General features: G+C 39.1%; 7 protein-coding genes across 10 annotated transcripts; 2 read left to right on the top strand and 5 right to left on the bottom strand.

Annotated features, from left to right (window-relative positions):
- Nucleotides 1-5: 5 nt before the first annotated feature.
- On the bottom strand, nt 6-3,900 carry LOC18012169 (probable histone-arginine methyltransferase 1.4). The gene is made up of 15 exons (XM_006395039.2): nt 3,543-3,900; nt 3,285-3,347; nt 2,986-3,088; nt 2,561-2,704; nt 2,348-2,451; nt 2,139-2,237; nt 1,984-2,053; nt 1,727-1,823; nt 1,595-1,649; nt 1,396-1,479; nt 1,233-1,310; nt 978-1,081; nt 694-866; nt 478-617; nt 6-273 (listed from the first exon to the last, which is right to left on the bottom strand). Exons 1-15 carry the CDS (start codon nt 3,738-3,740, stop codon nt 202-204), a joined length of 1,584 nt encoding a protein of 527 aa, XP_006395101.1. The 5' UTR covers nt 3,741-3,900; the 3' UTR covers nt 6-201.
- A 333-nt stretch (nt 3,901-4,233) lies between these two features.
- On the bottom strand, nt 4,234-5,750 carry LOC18012351. 3 transcript variants are annotated; one of them, XM_024151646.1, is made up of 3 exons: nt 5,623-5,750; nt 4,820-5,134; nt 4,234-4,381 (listed from the first exon to the last, which is right to left on the bottom strand). In XM_024151646.1, the coding sequence occupies exons 2-3, from the start codon at nt 5,046-5,048 to the stop codon at nt 4,356-4,358; spliced, it is 255 nt and encodes an 84-aa protein (XP_024007414.1). In that variant the 5' UTR covers nt 5,049-5,134; nt 5,623-5,750; the 3' UTR covers nt 4,234-4,355. The 3 variants fall into 3 exon arrangements, with proteins under 3 accessions (XP_024007414.1, XP_006395102.2, XP_024007415.1); XM_006395040.2 differs by having other exon boundaries at nt 5,667-5,743; XM_024151647.1 differs by having other exon boundaries at nt 5,257-5,632.
- Nucleotides 5,751-6,176: 426 nt separating this feature from the next.
- LOC18012273 (cytochrome b561 and DOMON domain-containing protein At5g48750) lies at nt 6,177-7,376 on the bottom strand. Its single transcript, XM_006395041.1, has one exon. The coding sequence runs from the start codon at nt 7,374-7,376 to the stop codon at nt 6,177-6,179; it is 1,200 nt and encodes a 399-aa protein (XP_006395103.1).
- A 500-nt stretch (nt 7,377-7,876) lies between these two features.
- Nucleotides 7,877-9,736, bottom strand: LOC18012274 (DNA replication complex GINS protein SLD5). Its single transcript, XM_006395042.2, has 6 exons — nt 9,489-9,736; nt 9,095-9,217; nt 8,792-8,874; nt 8,607-8,716; nt 8,352-8,424; nt 7,877-8,275 (listed from the first exon to the last, which is right to left on the bottom strand). Exons 1-6 carry the CDS (start codon nt 9,651-9,653, stop codon nt 8,170-8,172), a joined length of 660 nt encoding a protein of 219 aa, XP_006395104.1. The 5' UTR covers nt 9,654-9,736; the 3' UTR covers nt 7,877-8,169.
- A 1,260-nt stretch (nt 9,737-10,996) lies between these two features.
- LOC18012080 (flowering-promoting factor 1-like protein 3) lies at nt 10,997-11,577 on the top strand. Its single transcript, XM_006395043.2, has one exon. It carries the CDS (start codon nt 11,038-11,040, stop codon nt 11,359-11,361), a length of 324 nt encoding a protein of 107 aa, XP_006395105.1. The 5' UTR covers nt 10,997-11,037; the 3' UTR covers nt 11,362-11,577.
- A 588-nt stretch (nt 11,578-12,165) lies between these two features.
- LOC18012081 (mitochondrial thiamine diphosphate carrier 2) lies at nt 12,166-15,372 on the top strand. The gene is made up of 8 exons (XM_006395044.2): nt 12,166-12,416; nt 12,590-12,748; nt 13,001-13,117; nt 13,244-13,355; nt 13,654-13,781; nt 13,914-14,066; nt 14,162-14,311; nt 14,939-15,372. The coding sequence occupies exons 2-8, from the start codon at nt 12,614-12,616 to the stop codon at nt 15,155-15,157; spliced, it is 1,014 nt and encodes a 337-aa protein (XP_006395106.1). The 5' UTR covers nt 12,166-12,416; nt 12,590-12,613; the 3' UTR covers nt 15,158-15,372.
- Nucleotides 15,352-18,289, bottom strand: LOC18012261. 2 transcript variants are annotated; one of them, XM_024151222.1, is made up of 4 exons: nt 18,217-18,289; nt 17,608-17,964; nt 15,971-17,499; nt 15,693-15,891 (listed from the first exon to the last, which is right to left on the bottom strand). In XM_024151222.1, the coding sequence occupies exons 2-4, from the start codon at nt 17,952-17,954 to the stop codon at nt 15,875-15,877; spliced, it is 1,893 nt and encodes a 630-aa protein (XP_024006990.1). In that variant the 5' UTR covers nt 17,955-17,964; nt 18,217-18,289; the 3' UTR covers nt 15,693-15,874. The 2 variants fall into 2 exon arrangements, with proteins under 2 accessions (XP_006395107.1, XP_024006990.1); XM_006395045.2 differs by having other exon boundaries at nt 15,352-17,499.
- Nucleotides 18,290-18,460: the final 171 nt, after the last annotated feature.

Here is an 18,460-nt window from a genome sequence, read left to right on the forward strand (position 1 = left end):
TAGTATTACGCACTAAAAACTTAGTTAACCTGGTGTCTCCTAAGTGAGGATCAAAAACCATGTGGGGATACATAGTTCAAATGGACTCGGACCCAACGTAAATAAATGTAATGTTTGCAGGTTAAGGGCCAGACGTAAACCATCGGAATCAAACACAAAGTACAGAGACATGGATGTAAGCAATGGCAAGGATCTTGCATTCTAGAGCTGAGCGTTTGCGTTCTGTTGTAGTAACTCTACTTCTTCCAAGTCATCGCTCTGTATCTGTATGTCCTGCACCGAGAAAGTGTAAACTGTAAACACATGTTGTAATCCTGAGACATATTTCTGCGTAGATGCAAAATCCAAAGAATCTGATGGAAAAGTGGTGATATAGGTTATTTCTGAAGGTATATTAGGGATGATGAAGCTGCCGATGGTTAATCACAAGAGAGATCATATCCTAACCGTCTCATTAAGATAATGACAAATACTTACTTGCGGTTGAGCTAGTGGTTCTTGTGAAACAGGGTATGCTTGTGGCTGAGACATTCTATAATAGGGTTCCTTCAGATCGAGTTTGCAAGATGATGTCTGGAGGATTCCGCCTTGATTGGCACCAGGTCCCCACATTTTAGCTGTTTTGAAAAGCCAATCAGAAACAAAGTCGAAAGTAGATTATGTGATTTTGTGATGCAAGAGAGAAAAATAAACCTGAGAGAGTTAGATTTATAGTGTAACTCTGAGCACTGTGGGCAACCAAATGAAGTCTGCCAGTGATCTCTTGCCCTGCCATGACATGAATAGGCTGCGAGAGAACACATCTTATTTGGTACCAATGGGTTGTTGGTGCACCAGGAGCAGTCGTGAACCATCTTTGCACCGTGCTGTTGGACATACAGAGCAGGTCAGGTTTTATTGTATTTATTTGTATGGAAGCAAAGGAATATTCAGCATAAGTACAGGATAAAACATATCAATTGTATATGGCTTAATACCTTCCGTCAAAGAGAACGTCGAACCAGCACGCAAGTCCATGCACTCTTGTACAAACAGATGCTGTGAACTTCAACGGGACATCAATCTCGTAAAATTGTTCTTCCTGTTAAAAATGAATTGACAGCTAAATGAGTTTGGATCATGTCATTCACCAAACAGGGAAGACTGCAGAGCTTCAATATATATGAACTAGTATGACCGAAATATGTCTTCGATGTTAAGGAAACACCGTGGAACCAAATCTCTTGTAATACCTTCATCTGAGTAAAATCTATCACATGAAACATCGGGGGAGCCACCAATAATCTCGGATCAAATGCATCAACCACGGGCTACAAAATCAGTAGATATGACTCATTGTAAAAGGTTAAAAAAAAAACAAACTAATCAATGATCACTCGTTGTAAATGGATATACCTGCGAGAAATAACCCTGGTGTGCTGATCCGTATAGGGGTGTCAAATCAACTCCATAATAGTTCTGTTGCTGCCAAAACAAAGCCTGCATAGAGGTGAAAAAACTAATTACTGAAAGCTTTCACATACCCCAGCCATTTCTTTTCATGTTTGTTATAAGCATTTTCAGACATATCTTCCTTATAAGAAACGCTATGTACCTTATTTGCCATTTCAACAAATAAGAATTCATCGGAGAAAGGTGCCATGTGGATCCTACAATGATAAAGTTACATGAGAAAGAAAATTTTTCACGGATTGAAAAAGTAAAACTATGGAAGATCATCTTTTACCTTCCGACTGTCGGAAACATTTTTCCGTTCGGAGACAGAAAACGGTCCCTAGCAATAACATATGTCTCCAACATCCTCTCATTGACCAATAAGGTGCCTACAGGCACAGATAATTTACTTATAAGACATATAATTCCAAACGAGTCACTAAGACTCTGAATTAGCCACTTATTTTCTCACAGACCGAATTTTGCCTTCTTAAAGATTCCGAGTTTCATGAAGAGCACGTGAAAAGAATCCAAATCTGAAACACCTACCCATTGGTTCAGAGATCAAAACATCGGCCTTCTCAGGCAACTCAATATCCTCAATTTTTCCCTTGATGACCTACACTTGTGCCAACTTGAAGAACATCAGAAAAAATGTATATACATGAAAAAAATGTAGAACGAAACTGGACTACAGGTCTTACTGTGATCCGTTCAGCAAGCAATGGGTTTCCAGCAATCAGCTTACGGGCATAATCAGCCATTTCTGACGCTTCAACAGCATACACATGCTTAGCACCAGCCTAGATTATGGGATAAAAATTGGATATTTATAAGAAACCCAGAAGCACAACGCAGAACTCGAGTAGTTATAAAATCTTTGGGACCAAAATTTTCTTAAATATTTGCATACCAGTGCAGCAAACATTGACAAAATGCCACTTCCAGCACCCACATCGACCACAATACGCCCAGAAAAATCTGAACGATTCTCCATGACTGCAGCATGATATGTACCTGAAGACAGAAATAGGACATAAAAAGAGCCATCTTAAATCAAATAGCCGTGTGAAGAAAACTAAACATATCCCTCCTCTGATGGTAGCACAAAGGGCAGGCATCTTACCTGTCCTCACATAATCCTGTAGCATATTTTGCTGATGAAGAAGTTGTCCATAGTAATGAAAATACATTTTGGCTGAAGCAGCCTCTATCTTATCGTCGAACTTGCTTTTATTAGCTGAAACTGATCCGTTTGGCAAGGATGATCCTAGAGACGAAAGAATGAGAAGGCATCAAGGAATGAGTACATGCAAGAATGCAACAGCCATGAAACTATTCAGATCGATGAATTGGGTGTTGGCAAATGATACCACTAAGAGAAATTCGACTCTTTAGGAACGATAAGAACAACCCAAAAATTATTCAACCTTCCTAAAGTAAATTAATGAAGAAAATGAGCACACTGGTTGTATAAGGCCAGTGCATCTAAAAGATATATTTTTTTTTTCAAGAACCTAGAGGACAACATTAACATTTCCAAGGAGGCACCTTTTTTAACGGCATCCTTTGTCCATTCCTCAAATGAATCACAAAAATCTTTGCTTTCCTTCTCATCTCTAAATTTGATTACAACTCCTCGAGAGAATGAGTTCTGGTTGAAAATCAGAAAGAAAAGAAATATATATCAGACACAAGATAACACTTTTATCAATTAACACACTCGGGTAGCGACCAAGGAAAGGATCCAAAGTCAAGCAAATCATCTCCTGAAGCCAACAACTGAAATCACTCTCATAAACATTCAGAAGAAAGGGAAACTAAAGAACAAAAGAGAGGTTTTCACGTACCTCTTTCGTGGAATCCGAACTATCAGATACACAGATGAACTGAAGCGGCCCCAACTTGAACAACTGAGCAAAACACAGATTAAGATACAAATTACGATCCATTTTATCAATGACTAACCATAATACTAGAACGAGAAACACCTTTCAATCATCATAACCAAACATTGCTTAATATAGCATAGGAAAGTTTCAAAATTGAGATTAAAAGAAAGGATCTTTAACGAAAAGAAAAGCAATTGTAAGCGAATCGGCAGTCACCTGAGCCGAGCTAAGATCAAAACTGAAACCATCGGCCGATTCGGGTTCTTGAAATCGGAGTTCGGTGACTTCGTTAACGCATGAAAACGTAGCTGAAACAGAAGAGGACGAAAGAGAGGAGGAAGAGGAGGCGAGATCAGTGACGGAGGCGAGAGTGAACTCTTGCTGCTTTAGCTTATTCGTAGAAGGAGCCTCCATTATTCGATACAGCGAATGTATAGATACAGTGTGTGTATGTGTAGATGAAAGCAAAAGAATTTTAGGGTTTTTTTTAATTGGTAAGAGGAAAGCTTCACGAGCTCCGAGGAAATACGAGTATGAAGCGACACAGCCGACAAGAAAGAGGAGCAAAAAAAAAGAAAAGAGCCGCCAAAGGAAGTGAGGGAGAGGAAACGAAACGGTGGTATTTCTGTAATTAGTTGGAAAGTGGAGCCTGCTTTCGTATCCAAAAACACTAATGCGTTTGCGTTTCAGTTTTTTTGAGATTTTTCTGTTGTTACGTGGCAGATGTTTATTGGTCCGCTGGGTTCTCTATTTTTCCATCTTCGTATATATTCTTACTTGCCTTGTGTTTTGGGCTCACTTGGTCTTGACTTTTGGGCTGTAATCAGTTCCATTTGAGTGTTGGGCATAAACTTTGAATTCTACGTGTTCGAATGAACCATACGACTTTTGTGGCATCATTCATGAGAAGATAAGTTATTTTCCTATATAAAATTGATTGGGTAGAAACAATATTTCTAGTTACATTTTGAGAGACTGTGTTTTTCTGAGGCTAATATTTTTCACTTACTCCTCCAGCGGAAGCTTGCATCAATTCTCTTCCTCGTCAATGCAAGCTGATAAAAGTTGAACAAGGAAAGAGCATAGAATTTAGAACCAGAGGAAGGAATCATAACCAGAGAAATTAAAGAAGAAGAAGAATGAGCAATAATCCCTATAGAAAAATCTTAGTTATTCTGTTAAAATATCAAGTCACAACCATTAAGCTTGGATTCTAAACTGATACCATTTAACTAAATTATATAAGAAAAACATATGTTGATTATTCCCATTTTAAGTGATAATGATGACCATGTACAAATATCAATGAAGATAAGCTATGAGGATTGCATATAATGCTCAAAGATCTTACAAAAACTAGAATTTTGGGCATTTTATCAACAATCAGTATCTATGCCTGAGAAAAAAAAAGTCACTAGTTTTGGTTCAGATTTAAGAGCTCATCAGGTTTCATCTTAATATCCCACACAGATACAAAAGAGACAAAGGTTTACCTCCGCAGCAGAAACAGCAGAAGCAGCAAGAAAGAATCATGGCAAGATCTCTGCATACAACAACAGCAAAACCACCAGATGAGATCTCGGGGCCAGATTCTTTGTCCCTTCTGCAGAGGAGTTTCTGCTGGTTGCTTTGAGTTTGTTTCCCGCTGTTCATCCTCTGGAATCTCTGCTGGCTATTTCCCTTGAAGGAATTTCGAAGTTTCAATGATGGCCACAGATGCATCTCTTCCTCAGAATGTTTGAAGACGCTAAAGCACAACGCAGAACGATCTCCTGAGTTCTCAACAGGTCTCGCTCTCGTATCAAAGGCTGACAAGAAAATCCGACTTATCAGAAGAACAAAAATTAAAGCTTTGATATGCCAAGATCAAAGAGAGAATCAAAAGCAGAGTAATTTAAGCAAGAAACAAACTCAATAGAGAGATATTCACCAATGGTAACCTTGACTTTGCCATCCTCAAATAAGCAGAAACATCAATCTCCTAAAGCTCATCGAAATATTGCAATTACCAGACAAAAGATATTCATTTCAAATCTCATGATTCACAGACCTAAGAAATGACGATTTTCAAACTATAAAAAAAATTCCAAATTTGACTACAATTTATACCCAATATGTATGATTTCTGGAGAAACAAAGATCCAAAAAGGATAATTTTTAAACCAGAAACACACTGGTCAGAAAGATCCCGAAGTGTTATACGGATGATATATCAACCCTACGACTTCATCGACAAAGATCCCAAGAAGCGCAACAACACAAAAGAAAATCAAGATGCGAAAGGGGACAAACTCACAGTCCACCACAACGTTGAAAGGCGAAGACTTGGAGGGATCTCACCTTCTATGCTCTCTAATCCTAGACTCTCTGCAATCAGTACATAACATTTGTTTTCCTTGGCCGTGACACGTAACCGTTTAAGATATTTTGATAATTTCATTTTTTGGGTTATTAGATTTTATCATGGGAAAACAAACAAACAAAAGATACTGTATCTAGCGAAAATAAAAGACGGAATAAAAATGTTGTTGTTACATGGATTTGTGTCAAATAAAATTATTTGCACCCACCGGACCCAAATATATAAATGTGACCCAATGATTGATGGAATACTTTCCTTTAAGCACTCTTAAGAGCTTTTGAGCGAAGAATTTTCTACTAAAAGTCTGGAAGTGTTTTGAGTAACTCCACTTCCGGTAAATCTTCTTATATCAAAAGAATAATTTTTATTTAAAACCAAATCATCTACAAGTGAAACACAAGGAATGGAAAAGTCTTTGCAATGTGAAAACAAAGGGATACACGAATGCTTATATAATAGCTACGAAAACCCAAAAAGAAAAAAAAAACCTAGACATCAATACGAGCAGTTTGATCGGCTTCTAGGCCTTGAGATTTCTTGAAGCACAAGCCAGCCCATCTCTTGTTGAATTGCAGAATCTCCATCACGATCGCAAACAATCCAATGACACCGATGATGGCAGTGTAAGCAATCATCCATGAGCTTCCAGGTCGCAAGATGGCTAAGCCTTTGTAGATGTTGTAGATGCTTAGTACGATCACAAGATATCCCATAGTGTGATGGTACCAATTCCAGTATCTTCTATACTTATGGTCTTTGTCCGGTCTTGCTTTGAGCGCAAGTATCTGCAGTAACCCTAGACAGTACAGAACCAACCCTATCACAGTATGCGGCGTGGCTCTCATCCCGGTATGCTTTGCCATATAGATTGCGGTTCCTAGTCCTCCCAACAAACCGGCCAAATAACCGGTGGTTTGGAAAAAGATGTGAACGTAGAACCACATGGGATCCAGTCCTTGGTAGGTCCTCATGTACCTTGCAGCCATGGCTCCAATGGGCATGAAAATCCCCCAACTCACAGCGTTCACTACTCCATGGATTTGCTTGACTCGTAACATGTTGCCGTTTGCTGGTTTTGTGGCCGTGACTTGTCCGGAGAGCAAATCCAAAGTAGCCATGGATTTGAGATGGTCTCCACCCATTGCGTGCATCCCAAGTCGGTTTCCTTCCTTCAAGGGACCGTCTTGCCACAGATGGTTCACAACGGTCGTGTTAGAAGGTAACACTATGGTGGCGAAGATAGTCATCTCTCCGTTGAGATATTCGGCGGATAACTGCGTGACACGGAAGCTGAGAGGACCTTCTTGAAGCATAGTTGAGTAGCTCTTGATTGAGGAAGTATAGGCGCGCATAGAACCGGAAGTGGAGTTACGGTAAGCCAAGAGAGTTTGAGCGCCTAACATGCCTTTGCCCGTCGGGTTTATGCCCCAAGCGATCCAACTAGAAGACTCGATGTTGGTGTGGCGGTACGCGACTTCAAGGACTCCGGTTTCACGGACATAACTGAAGTGTAGAAACGAGTCTAACACCGGAAGGTCGATGCAAGAACGAAAGTGTTTGCCGTTGTTGAAGTTGTGAGAATCGCATCTTGACTGAACAACATCGGTTGTTGTTGCTCTGGTAAAGCATGGAGCCAGCAGGAACAGAAAACACAAAACCGCAAATACGGTTCTTGAAGACAGAGACATGATGATGATGATGATGATTACGTTTTTACTCGGAGACACACGAAGGTTAAATTTTCTGAGAGGTAAATCCTTATTAAGCCAGAGAGTCGAGCTTTGGAAGATAGAGATTTATGAATGTTCTTCGACTACCACGAGGTCTTCTATTTATAGCGAGGTTGGGAGCCGGATTTTTCATTGTTTATTTTTGTTGTCGGCAGCAAATTTTCCATATTTTGATCCTTTTTCCTTTTTTTCTCTCAACAAATTTCCATATATCTAATTCATTACACCTTTCAATTGGGAAAAGCGTTTTAGGAAAAACTAAACCAAATAGAACAAAACGCTTTTTCCTTTTCTTGGGAAATCCAGAAAAGGAGGAAAAAGGATCACAGTTACTTCTATGTGAACAAATTACTTTGGTCTTTCGCGTATCAAGCATGAGACAAACCTCATTATACAAAGACATGAAAATAAAAACGGTACTTAATGTAGACTCTTTAGTCTTTACCGACTTAGGTTTAGGGAGACAAAGTTCTTATAGTTTTTATATTGTTTGGCACCAAAGTACTTGCGTTTATGGTTATCATTAAATATTTTAAGAAAATGAATAGCTCTGCTAGGCACAACTGCACAAGCCACAAGGATGCTAAGTTTCTATCATTACATTAGAAAACTCAAACAATATAAAAACTCACTATACAACTCAAGCAACTCAAGATCATAGAGAATGAACAATGTAGGAATTCACCATCCAAAACTTATGCTATGGAAAGAGATTTAAGTGAAAATCCATTGTAGTCTCTAGCTTTTGAGCTCAGATTAAGTCAATTTTACCAGATTCGATTGCTCCTTTTACAATCTTGTAACGTATGAAGTAGAGATCACCACGTTCCATCTCCACAGTCTCGGGGCTCTCTCCTCTGCCAAAACAAGAGCAGGCTCACTTAGATTACAGAAAGGTTGCGTATGGAGAAATAACGTTAAGGGATTCCTCACTCTTCGTATAGGTTTAGGGAGACAAAGTTCTTGCTTCTACAAACAACAAAGGTATCTAAATGCGGCTGCGGCACTGCAAGTCATCAAAATCCACTAGTTTAGTCATCACTGCGACACATCGTTAGCACATACAACTCTAGCTGCTAGTGAAGGGATTGTTCAACCATAAAGATAATCTAAACCAACTGAGATTCCATATGTTCAGAGATGAAACATGCAAATAATGGTTCAAAGTGAATAGGTTTAGGTTGGTACCCATGTCATCCACTTCACTTATAAGAGACTGCTTGAGAACTGACTGATAATTCTCGGGCAACTTAAGGAGTACACTCTCTTCGAAATGCTTTGCCAAATCATCAGCACAACTGCAATCATTCATATACGTTTATTGACACCAGCCAACTAATGTAAAATCAGACAGTTAGGGTAACAAAACAAACCTTTTAGCAAACACCTTCTCTTGCTCAGAAAGGCGGCTTTCAGCTTCTTCTGACTTCAGGTTGTGGAACATGAACTTTTCTATCTGCAATCAACAGTCACCATTGGAGATGACATATAAACAAAGTTTATTTAGCAACATTCTCGTTACAAATATCACAAATATCTCTACATTAAAGCAGACACAGCATGTTCTTTTTCACTACAATAAACACTTGAGAAAACTTTAATAGAAAGAGACATTCATGGAAATGGACAAAGCATGAACTAGACATTGAGGAGGAGGAAAAGTTAAAACACCACACCTTGAGAAGCCTAACCCTAAGATATGATCTCAGTAGAAACTGGGTTCTGTCCAAATCCATCTGATAAAGTGACACCACCAGAGGGTCGATGCCATTTTCCACATAATCTTCAATATTTTCTTCCTGTGGTTACAAAATTTCCAAAAAAAAATGAAAATTTCCAAAACAAACAGTAGATATTTACGCTGTCCACTAGAAATACTTCAAGACAATGATTCTAACAGAATAGTAAAGAAATCGATTTTCTCTACTGAAGTTTAGATTAGTCGAGAGTATAAGAAGATTATACAAGAGCGGTACTATTCTAACATTTTTGATGAAGAGATTATTTAGGAACATAGACCAAAATTTCTGGAAATCCCAACAAGAAAAAATAGGATATTAGAAATTTTACCACCAATTCGATCTGCCCTTTGGCTCTTTCGATTAGAGCCGCTTCGTAGGGAAGAATCTCCGGCGCCGCCTTCTCGTTACGCCAGGCCCTCTTCAAGAGCTCGACGTCCGATGTCGAGGCCAGTGTTTCGAAATCCGCCGATCCCAGATCCGAATTCGACGCCATTAATACAGATAACACTCTTTCTCTCAAACCTCTCTCTCTCTCTCTGCTGATTTCTCGAAAACCTTCTGCTAATAAATTTCGGAAAGTTTCAGAATCCGTCAAGTTCTTTGAGCGGCAAATAGAAACATATGAGTGGGGATTCGGCGCCAAATGTAAGGGCTGCCCTTACGCGAATTCTGGGCTTGGCATAAGCCCATACAGTGTTAAGTGTCCAAAAATAAGATGAGAAGAAGAAAAAACAATAATAAAAAAAAAATCAGCTTTTAAGCAAAATATCTCTCTATCTCTCTATATAAATATTAGGTTTTTTTTCTTAAAATAAACAGAATAATTTGATTTAAAACTGTTTGTAAACATGTAGAGTTGTTGATCCATATGGCAAGTCGTGCAAGAGGTTATTTTTTCTTTTCTTTTTTGGATTTTGTTGAACCAGCTTTGCCAATGACCACAACAACGTCACAACCTTATAAAGACCTTAGCATGTTCACTCTTGTAACCGTAAATTTTGCGGACCAGCCGACATTCTAAAATTTCTATTTTAAATAAAAAAATATTCTTACAACTAAAAGAATTAGGAATTATGAATTGAAGTTCGGATTCAGCGCCCATATTATAGTTTATGGAACAATTTGAAGACGTAGGATCTCTTTTGCCCATCCCCGTGAGTTAAAGTTTATATTGAATTTAGAGAAAAAAAAGACTGAATTTAGAATTTTGTTGTTTACACTTTTTTTTCTCCCATCACTTTTCTTTCTTTTTGATATTACAGCTTCCAAAATTTTTATATATCAATATACCTGTTGTCAAAAAAAATATATATATATATATCAATATACCAAAAGCACTTCGAAATGACTAGTCAGTCCAGGAAAGTTAAAGGAATGCCCATGCAGGCATGATCAGGAATGGCTTCACATAATTATTCACAAGGGTCAACAGTACAGGATATAATATTTTGGTAAATTATTAAGTATAAGTATAAGTGTATAACATTAGTAAACGTCTAATATGTAATGTTCAAATTGATACACTTAACCGCTTTAAATCTATACTACTTAATCGAATTAATTTTATATTTGTAGCAGAAAGGTAAATATTACATTTTTCTTTTGTTATGAGAAATATTAGATCTTTTGTACGTAGCAATAAAATTCTTATTAACCTGCCAAATTTGTCCATGTAATTTCTTACAAAATAATATGCAGTATGTACATGAGAGATATATAAACACTGCAATAAGAGAAAGAAAGAATAAAAGTATTTCATAAAAAAAAAAAAAATTGAGCTTGGTTTTATATATATATATATATATAGCCACATCTCCTATAACTTGTAATCCCCAAGAACAAGCTCAATATTGTAAAAGATCAATCAAGATCTGGAGATGTCGGGAGTTTGGGTGTTCAAGAATGGCGTGGTTCGGCTAGTGGAGAATCCTGGAGCTGAGACGAACAGTGAGAACAAAAAAAGAAAGGTTTTGGTTTACACTCCAAGCAACGAAGTCATAACCTCTTACTCACATCTCGAGCGACATCTCTACGCACTTGGCTGGGAACGTTACTACGAGGAGCCTCATCTCCTTCAGTTCCACAAAGCATCCACCGTTCACCTCATCTCCCTTCCTACCGATTTCTCCAGGTTCAAGTCGATGCACATGTACGACATCGTCGTCAAGAACCGTAACATGTTCCAAGTCAGGGACATGTAGCTGCAGCCATATTTGGCGGTTTTCTATATATATTTTTTTCAGGCTCTTGACCAGAATATGGGTTGTGTATTGTCTTGATGTGTGTCTCATAGTGTGGTTTGATGTGCTATGTGCCTATGTCTCTTGTGAAGCTAACTTTTTGTTTGAATTGGATGTTGGATGTACTGATGTGGAAGTAATAATGCATGTTAATAAAAAATATGTAAGTTGTATATGAAACCGAACTTTTTTCGTTTGAACAAAAAATATGTTATAGACATATTTTAACTTATAGTTTTAGTTTTATTATATCTTATGAGAATACAAGTGCAAAAAAGGCTTCAACTTTGTGGTTGATTGGTCAAAGAAGATAGTTTGATCAAGATTGCATGAAAAAGACTTAATGCAAGAGTAAGAACAAGAATGTTGTGCCATAAAAATCTCAATGGTTTCGAAAGAGAGATCCAAACCGCTGGCTCTTTTTGCTAAACTCGAGAGGATTGGTGAGTTTGAGAAGCAGGAAAGGGAAAGAGGAAGTGCGTCTGTCATTTCCGGACAACGATCCCATGGTCGTGGCCTCGTGGGAAGGCCAAAGTCGATGAAATTTATAGGGAAGTTTGCGGATACAGTTTCGATCTTCGAATCAATCAATAGTTTTCCTTGTACCCATATGGTCATCTGTTCCATAAACCCTCGAAAGAGAAGCTAACAATTAGTCCTACCCATTCAAAAAACGTAAAGGCAAATTTGTTAAAAGAGCAACCTTTGAAAGTTGATAAATGATTTGTTTTTTTTTTCTTTACGTTGTGAGTGAGTCATGAATTGATATTTCATAGAACCGACAAAGCTCTAAAAAAGGCAAATTCTGTAAAGAAGCCGGCTTTAATTTGTATGCTAAATATCGGAGAACGTTGACGGATAAAGAAGCTCTCAGCTTTTTTAATCTTTTTCAAGTCAAATCATTTTCTATCGCCACCCAACTCTCAAATCCGCGGTAAACCTCTAAGGGTCATCTTTATTTTGCGTTTTCCCGGAAGATCATCAATGTCGCGCCTTTTCGTTTCTCGCGTTCTCTGGTAAATTTCGGAAATTTTCCTTTTTGTTTTTGTTTTTGTCTAATCTCTTTGTTTTTACAGTGCTTGCTATCTTTTTTGTTGTATTTGTTGCCGTGAATTGATGATCTCTTTCCTTTCTCTTTTTGAGGTTTATATTGATGAGTGTTGGTTTGGAAACTTTTTAATTGATTAAGCTTGTAGAGACGAAACCCTAGAATATGAGTCCCACGGCGGCGCACGACGATCCCAGTCAGATTAAACGTGCCCTGATTGATGCTTCTGCCGGCGCCATCTCTGGTGCTGTTTCTCGCACCGTTACTTCCCCGCTTGACGTTATTAAGATTAGATTTCAGGTATTTCTCATTTGCCTTCTGTTTCTCTTCTTTCATCGCAATTGATAAGCTTCGCTTTTTGCTTTAGCTGAGTATACTTGAGTTGAATTGTTTGCTGTTGTTGCTTTGTTGTATACACCTGTATTGCGGAGGTTGTAAATGGGAATTATCACTGTTAGATTTGTAGCTTAGGAGGAAGTGATTAGTTTAAGCTGTGGAGCTATCCTTCACGCTGTTTAGAGATGGCTGAAGAAACTTATTGTGTGATTGCAGGTTCAACTTGAACCTACAACTTCATGGTCCGTGGTCAGGGGAAACTTGACACGAGCATCCAAGTATACTGGAATGGTACAGGCAACTAAAGACATATTTAGAGAAGAAGGTTTTCGGGTCCGTCTCTTGAACACTTCCATTTCCTGTGACAATTCCTTCTTTTTTCGTTATAGACTGTTGTATTACTTTCAGGTCTGTGGCATTACTGTCCTCTGTTCTGATGCCTGATACTTGTTTTCTCAGGGTTTTTGGCGTGGTAATGTGCCTGCTTTGCTCATGGTCATGCCATATACTTCAATTCAGTTTACAGTACTACATAAGTTGAAATCTTTTGCATCTGGCTCTACTAAAACAGGTAACGAGTCTACTGAATAACACTGAGGTCTCTCTTTATATGGTCTTTTGGTAGATTGTTAGTGCTTTTTTTTTGTTGTTGTTATTGTCCGGTGGCTATCTTAGGGGTAGATAATGCAGCTTTTTCAAACATTTTGTTGCATTTCTTTTCACTGGTCCAAGAGAATTCGCTTAGGATGGATTCTCCAGATTGTGTTTGTTGAATGTATGTTTCTTTTAATAGCTTTTATAAACGACTGCTACAATTTGGAGATCAACGTTTCTTATTTATTAGCTGGTTGTAATCTTTTGGAATGCAGAGGATCATATACATTTGAGCCCTTATCTATCCTTCCTCAGTGGAGCTTTAGCAGGATGTGCTGCTACACTAGGATCTTATCCTTTTGATCTTCTAAGGACAATATTGGCCTCACAAGGAGAGCCTAAGGTTTGTTGCTTGATTTATGAAGCCTGTAATATACTTTCAGTTTCTTGCCTCCTGGGTTTTATTTTTTTGTTTTTCTTATTCATTCTTAAGTGACATTGTAACCATAGATGACTGATGGACGACTGTCTACAGGTGTATCCAACAATGAGGTCTGCGTTTGTCGATATTATCCGATCTCGAGGCATAAAAGGATTGTATAATGGATTAACACCGACACTTGTTGAGATTGTGCCTTACGCTGGCCTGCAATTTGGCACTTATGATATGTTTAAGCGTTGGATGATGGTAAGAGCATGGAATAAATTTTTTCTGTTTGATGTTTTCTTTAAAAAGCTGTCTTTTTATTTCTGGTGACAACAGGTCATTTGATTTTTGAGCAGGACTGGAACCGATACATTTTATCCTCCAAAAACCCAGTAAACGTGGACACCAACATTTCTAGCTTCCAGCTTTTTGTTTGTGGGCTTGGGGCAGGCACCAGCGCCAAACTCGTCTGCCATCCTCTTGATGTGGTTAAAAAGCGATTCCAGGTCAGTTACTCTTACCCAATGGATTCTCTGCAAAGATATTTTGTTAGAATCCAAACTGGTGATTTCCTTCTTTATTCACTTCAGCAAGTAAATACACATCATAGAGAGACTTGATGTAACGAGAGGATCTCTACTCTCGACCCAATTCCCAGTCCCAAACCCTAGACAAATCCTAAGACCTCAACTCATTATCCAAAATTTCCTTTTAGCTTGTGAACTCTCTAGCTAGTTGAGTCATCTATAGTTGCTTAGCTGTCAACACATCTACCATCTACTACTTACCAGCTAGGGTAATTACGATGCTTCTACTTTGAACTATAACCCAAGGACTTATCATATTCACTTGGTTCCAGGTTTTGGGTTCATCCTTTTCTACATCTCAGATTAGAATATCATATTTGCTGCGCTATGGTATTGCTTGCAAAGTCTCTACTTGCTGTTTCCTGGTTGTACCCCACTTGTTCTGTCATCATATACATAGAAAGAAAACTCAAATTAGTTGTAAAAATAATGAAAAGCTTTTCTAATTCCAGTGGATCTCCATCGTGATGAAAATTGCAGTTGCCTTCAAACATGAGATGATAGATAAATATTCGGAAATATTTGAAATGGCTACTTTTGTTGCAGGTTGAAGGTTTGCAGAGGCATCCAAGATATGGAGCCCGAGTGGAGCGACGTGCATACAGAAACATGTTAGACGGCCTTAGACAGATTCTGATGGCGGAAGGGTGGCATGGTCTGTACAAAGGCATTGTGCCATCCACTGTGAAAGCTGCTCCTGCTGGTGCTGTCACCTTTGTGGCATATGAGTTTACCTCAGACTGGTTGGAATCAGTTTCCTGGTAGAGATTTTACTCGTTTCACATTTTTATACCTTCTCTAGCATTTGTTATAGGCTCAATCTTTCGGCTTCATTCACTTGTATTAAGCATATTATCATATGATCCATTTATGATTATACGAGTAAACATCAACTGTTGTTGGCAATTGTACTAGTTTCTAACAAGTGTGATGAATTTTGTAAAGTGCGATTATAAAGCTGTGTAGTGAATCCAAATTATCATGTTCCACTTTCAGAAAAAGAAAAAAAAATCTATGGACTGTAATTCCAAAAATCCATGAAAAAATGTAATACGATGGGAAGGAAAACAAGTTAAATACAAGGAAATGCCTTGCAAATTTGCTGCAAAATCTCTCACCAAGTTTGATGCCATTTAAACAATGATTCTGTGCCGCTTGTCCTAGCCGGTCTCGTCGTCTCTACTTAGGACATGGCTTTACAGGTCTTCTTGTTGTGTCCTAATCCCTTACAGTTGCTACACTGAAGCTGACGCTTGATCATGTCTATTGGTTCCACCTGCTTACTCTTTGGCCTCCCCGGTGTCCTTCTCATGGGCGGAGGCGTTACTGAAACAACCCCATCAATGGGAGGCTCCTCCACCATCGTCATCATCATCATCCCGTTAGGGACAGGGTTAATGGACTCAGCATACATAAACCGGTAACTCTCTAAGGTAAAGTATCTGGAGCAGTATTCATAAGGGCTTTTCTCGCTGCACTCAATCACTGCAATCGCGTGGCTGCACGGTAAACCAGTTAGTCTCCATTGCTTACAGTCACAATCACACTGATTGATATCAACAATGTTGATGGATTCACCATGAACCTCGAATAAGCTATTGTGAAGCGCTGAAACCTGAAGTGACCTTGCGAGTTCTGTTTCTTTCTGTAGCTTCTCCTCGTTAGTTGGTGTTAGCGTTGTAACAACCCATTCCCGGGATTGTACCTGACGCGTATATATCGATTGCATCAGCTTTGCTCTAAGTTCGTCTATCATTTGTGTTATGGGAAGCTCGTGTGCTTCGGAAACCCAGCTGTAGAAATCTATCCCAAACGTGGAGTTCATGTGGTTATATCTGTCTCCTTCGAACAAAGCATTTGCCCAATGGTGTGGTTCACTTTCAATAACCCAAGCGTAAGCATCAGGGGAAATACTTTTTATATTCTCCAACGAACGGTAATATCCCTCGGGTTGTGTCGCATAAGCAGCAGCATAGAAATCGTTGAGCATAAACCGTCTTGCTTCATGAGAAAACTGAGCCTTTAAGTCCATGTTTAGTTTCTCAGCTAGGTGGCGCAGACAATAGGCATGATGGTGTCCATCTCCAAACACCAGAGGCAATGCATTCTTCAGACCGTTTTGGAAATCTGCTACAAATGTGATTCTCCTGGAATCAGCCAATGCCACTTTGAGATTCTCCAGAAACCAAACCCAGTTCTCTTCAGTCTCGGAATCCACAACTGCAAAAGCTACTGGAAATATTCCATCCTCTGCATCAGGAGCTGTAGCAACAAGCATAACCCCTTGGTACTTGGAGTTCAAGACGGCACTGTCAAGGAAAAGGAGAGGGCGACAACCTTGTCTAAACCCAGATATCGATGCATAGAAAGATATGAAAAGACGATGGAAGCTTGAATCTTCTTTCGTCATGAAAGTGGCAATACTTCCAGGATTCGTCTCCTTGATCTTCTCGCAGAAAAAGGGAAGTTGACTATATGCCTCTTTATAAGAACCTTGAAGCTGCTCTCTAGCAATCTCTTTAGCTCTCCATGCCTGTGAGTAGTTCAGTTGAATCCCATACTCTCTTTTTATATCCTCTGCAATATCCTTGGGCTTGTAATCCGGAAAAGCTTTCAACTTCTCCTTTATAATACTCCCAACCCAACCTTTCGTTGCACGGTAACCGGCTTTCACAACCGCTCTCTCACAAGTGTGCCTCGGATTCATTTTCTTGATGCATATTAGCTGCGTGGTCGAAAGCCTGGATGCAGTGATGCGCCATGGACAGCCTTGAGCCTTGCACTTGACTGAAACGCGATGGCTATCGTTTTTCTTGTACTTGTAAGTGAAACCATGCGCAATCGAGTACTTGTGCAATGCATCTCGGAACTCTGTAAAGCTGTTGAACCTTTGGTCAACACCGGTGATAGTGTTTTCCCACTGCTGTGCAGGTTTTACATGTTGTTTCTCGTCGGTCAAAACGAAATCGCACGGCAAAGGGCTGCTTTCGTCAGGCATTATTCCCATATCTATGTGATAATCATTTGTTGTTATATCATCTCCCATAACAACATCACCTGCAGAAACTACAGGTACTACTGCTTCCGATGTGGTTGTCCTACTTGACCTGTCAAATTCACACACATCAGCTTTCAGAAACTAGAAAAAGCATTGGAAGCTGCTAAAAACAAGAACATAGCTTTAACAAGGATAGAAACTAGACAGTCACACATACCTACTAGCTGGCATGTTGGACACATTTCTCGCATCAGGTTCCTCGGGTAAGACGAATATCTCGACATTGGGTGCGTCTGCGGAAAAGCTGACCATACGTTTGAAATCTTTCTCCTTGGAGATGGTGATAAGGGTTTTCTTGTTTCCAGGGAGGAAGTACTTAAGTGTCATAGTCTCCCAACTAAACCCGAAATTCTCAGCTAATTCGGCTCTGAAATCGCTCATAGAAGTATTCTGATCGATGTCTATGGCGTAAGCATCCCCATCGGTGTAAGCTAATAATCCATCTTTATTAGTCACAAAATGTCCCCCTGACTGACATATAGCTATCACTTTCTTCGTCGCCATGACTTAACACCTTCAAAATTTGCACACACACACACACAGAGTAAAAAAAGGAAGCTAATTTCAACTTCTTGAGTATACATGATAAATTGGGATTCCATTCCTCAGCTAACGCAAGGGCAGAAATTACGAAACCCTATGATCCAAAACTGATAATTTGCTCAATTTCCTACAAACTAAGCTGGTACTAGAAAGAAAATCCCTAGATGGAACGAGACCAAAGCGTCGGAGTTCGATAAACAGATGGAGAATCAAAAAGTGGTACCTTTGATAAGGCCAGGGAGAAACAGAGAGACCACGCACTGAGCTCTGGTTTCAGACAAAATTGAAAGTCGGAGTTTTTGCTTCGAGATACGATTCCAGCAAAACTTTCAACTACCCAAAAATGGGAGGAGGGAAAACGCTGCGTTTATAATACAACGAATTCGTGTTTAGATTTGGGCGATTCTCAAAACGCTGTGTGTAACTTCTGTTATATCAAACAACGAATTCACAACATTAAGTTTTTC

This window comes from Eutrema salsugineum, unplaced genomic scaffold (genome assembly GCF_000478725.1).
Source record: "Eutrema salsugineum unplaced genomic scaffold, Eutsalg1_0 scaffold_6, whole genome shotgun sequence".
NCBI classification, from domain to species: Eukaryota; Viridiplantae; Streptophyta; class Magnoliopsida; order Brassicales; family Brassicaceae; genus Eutrema; species Eutrema salsugineum.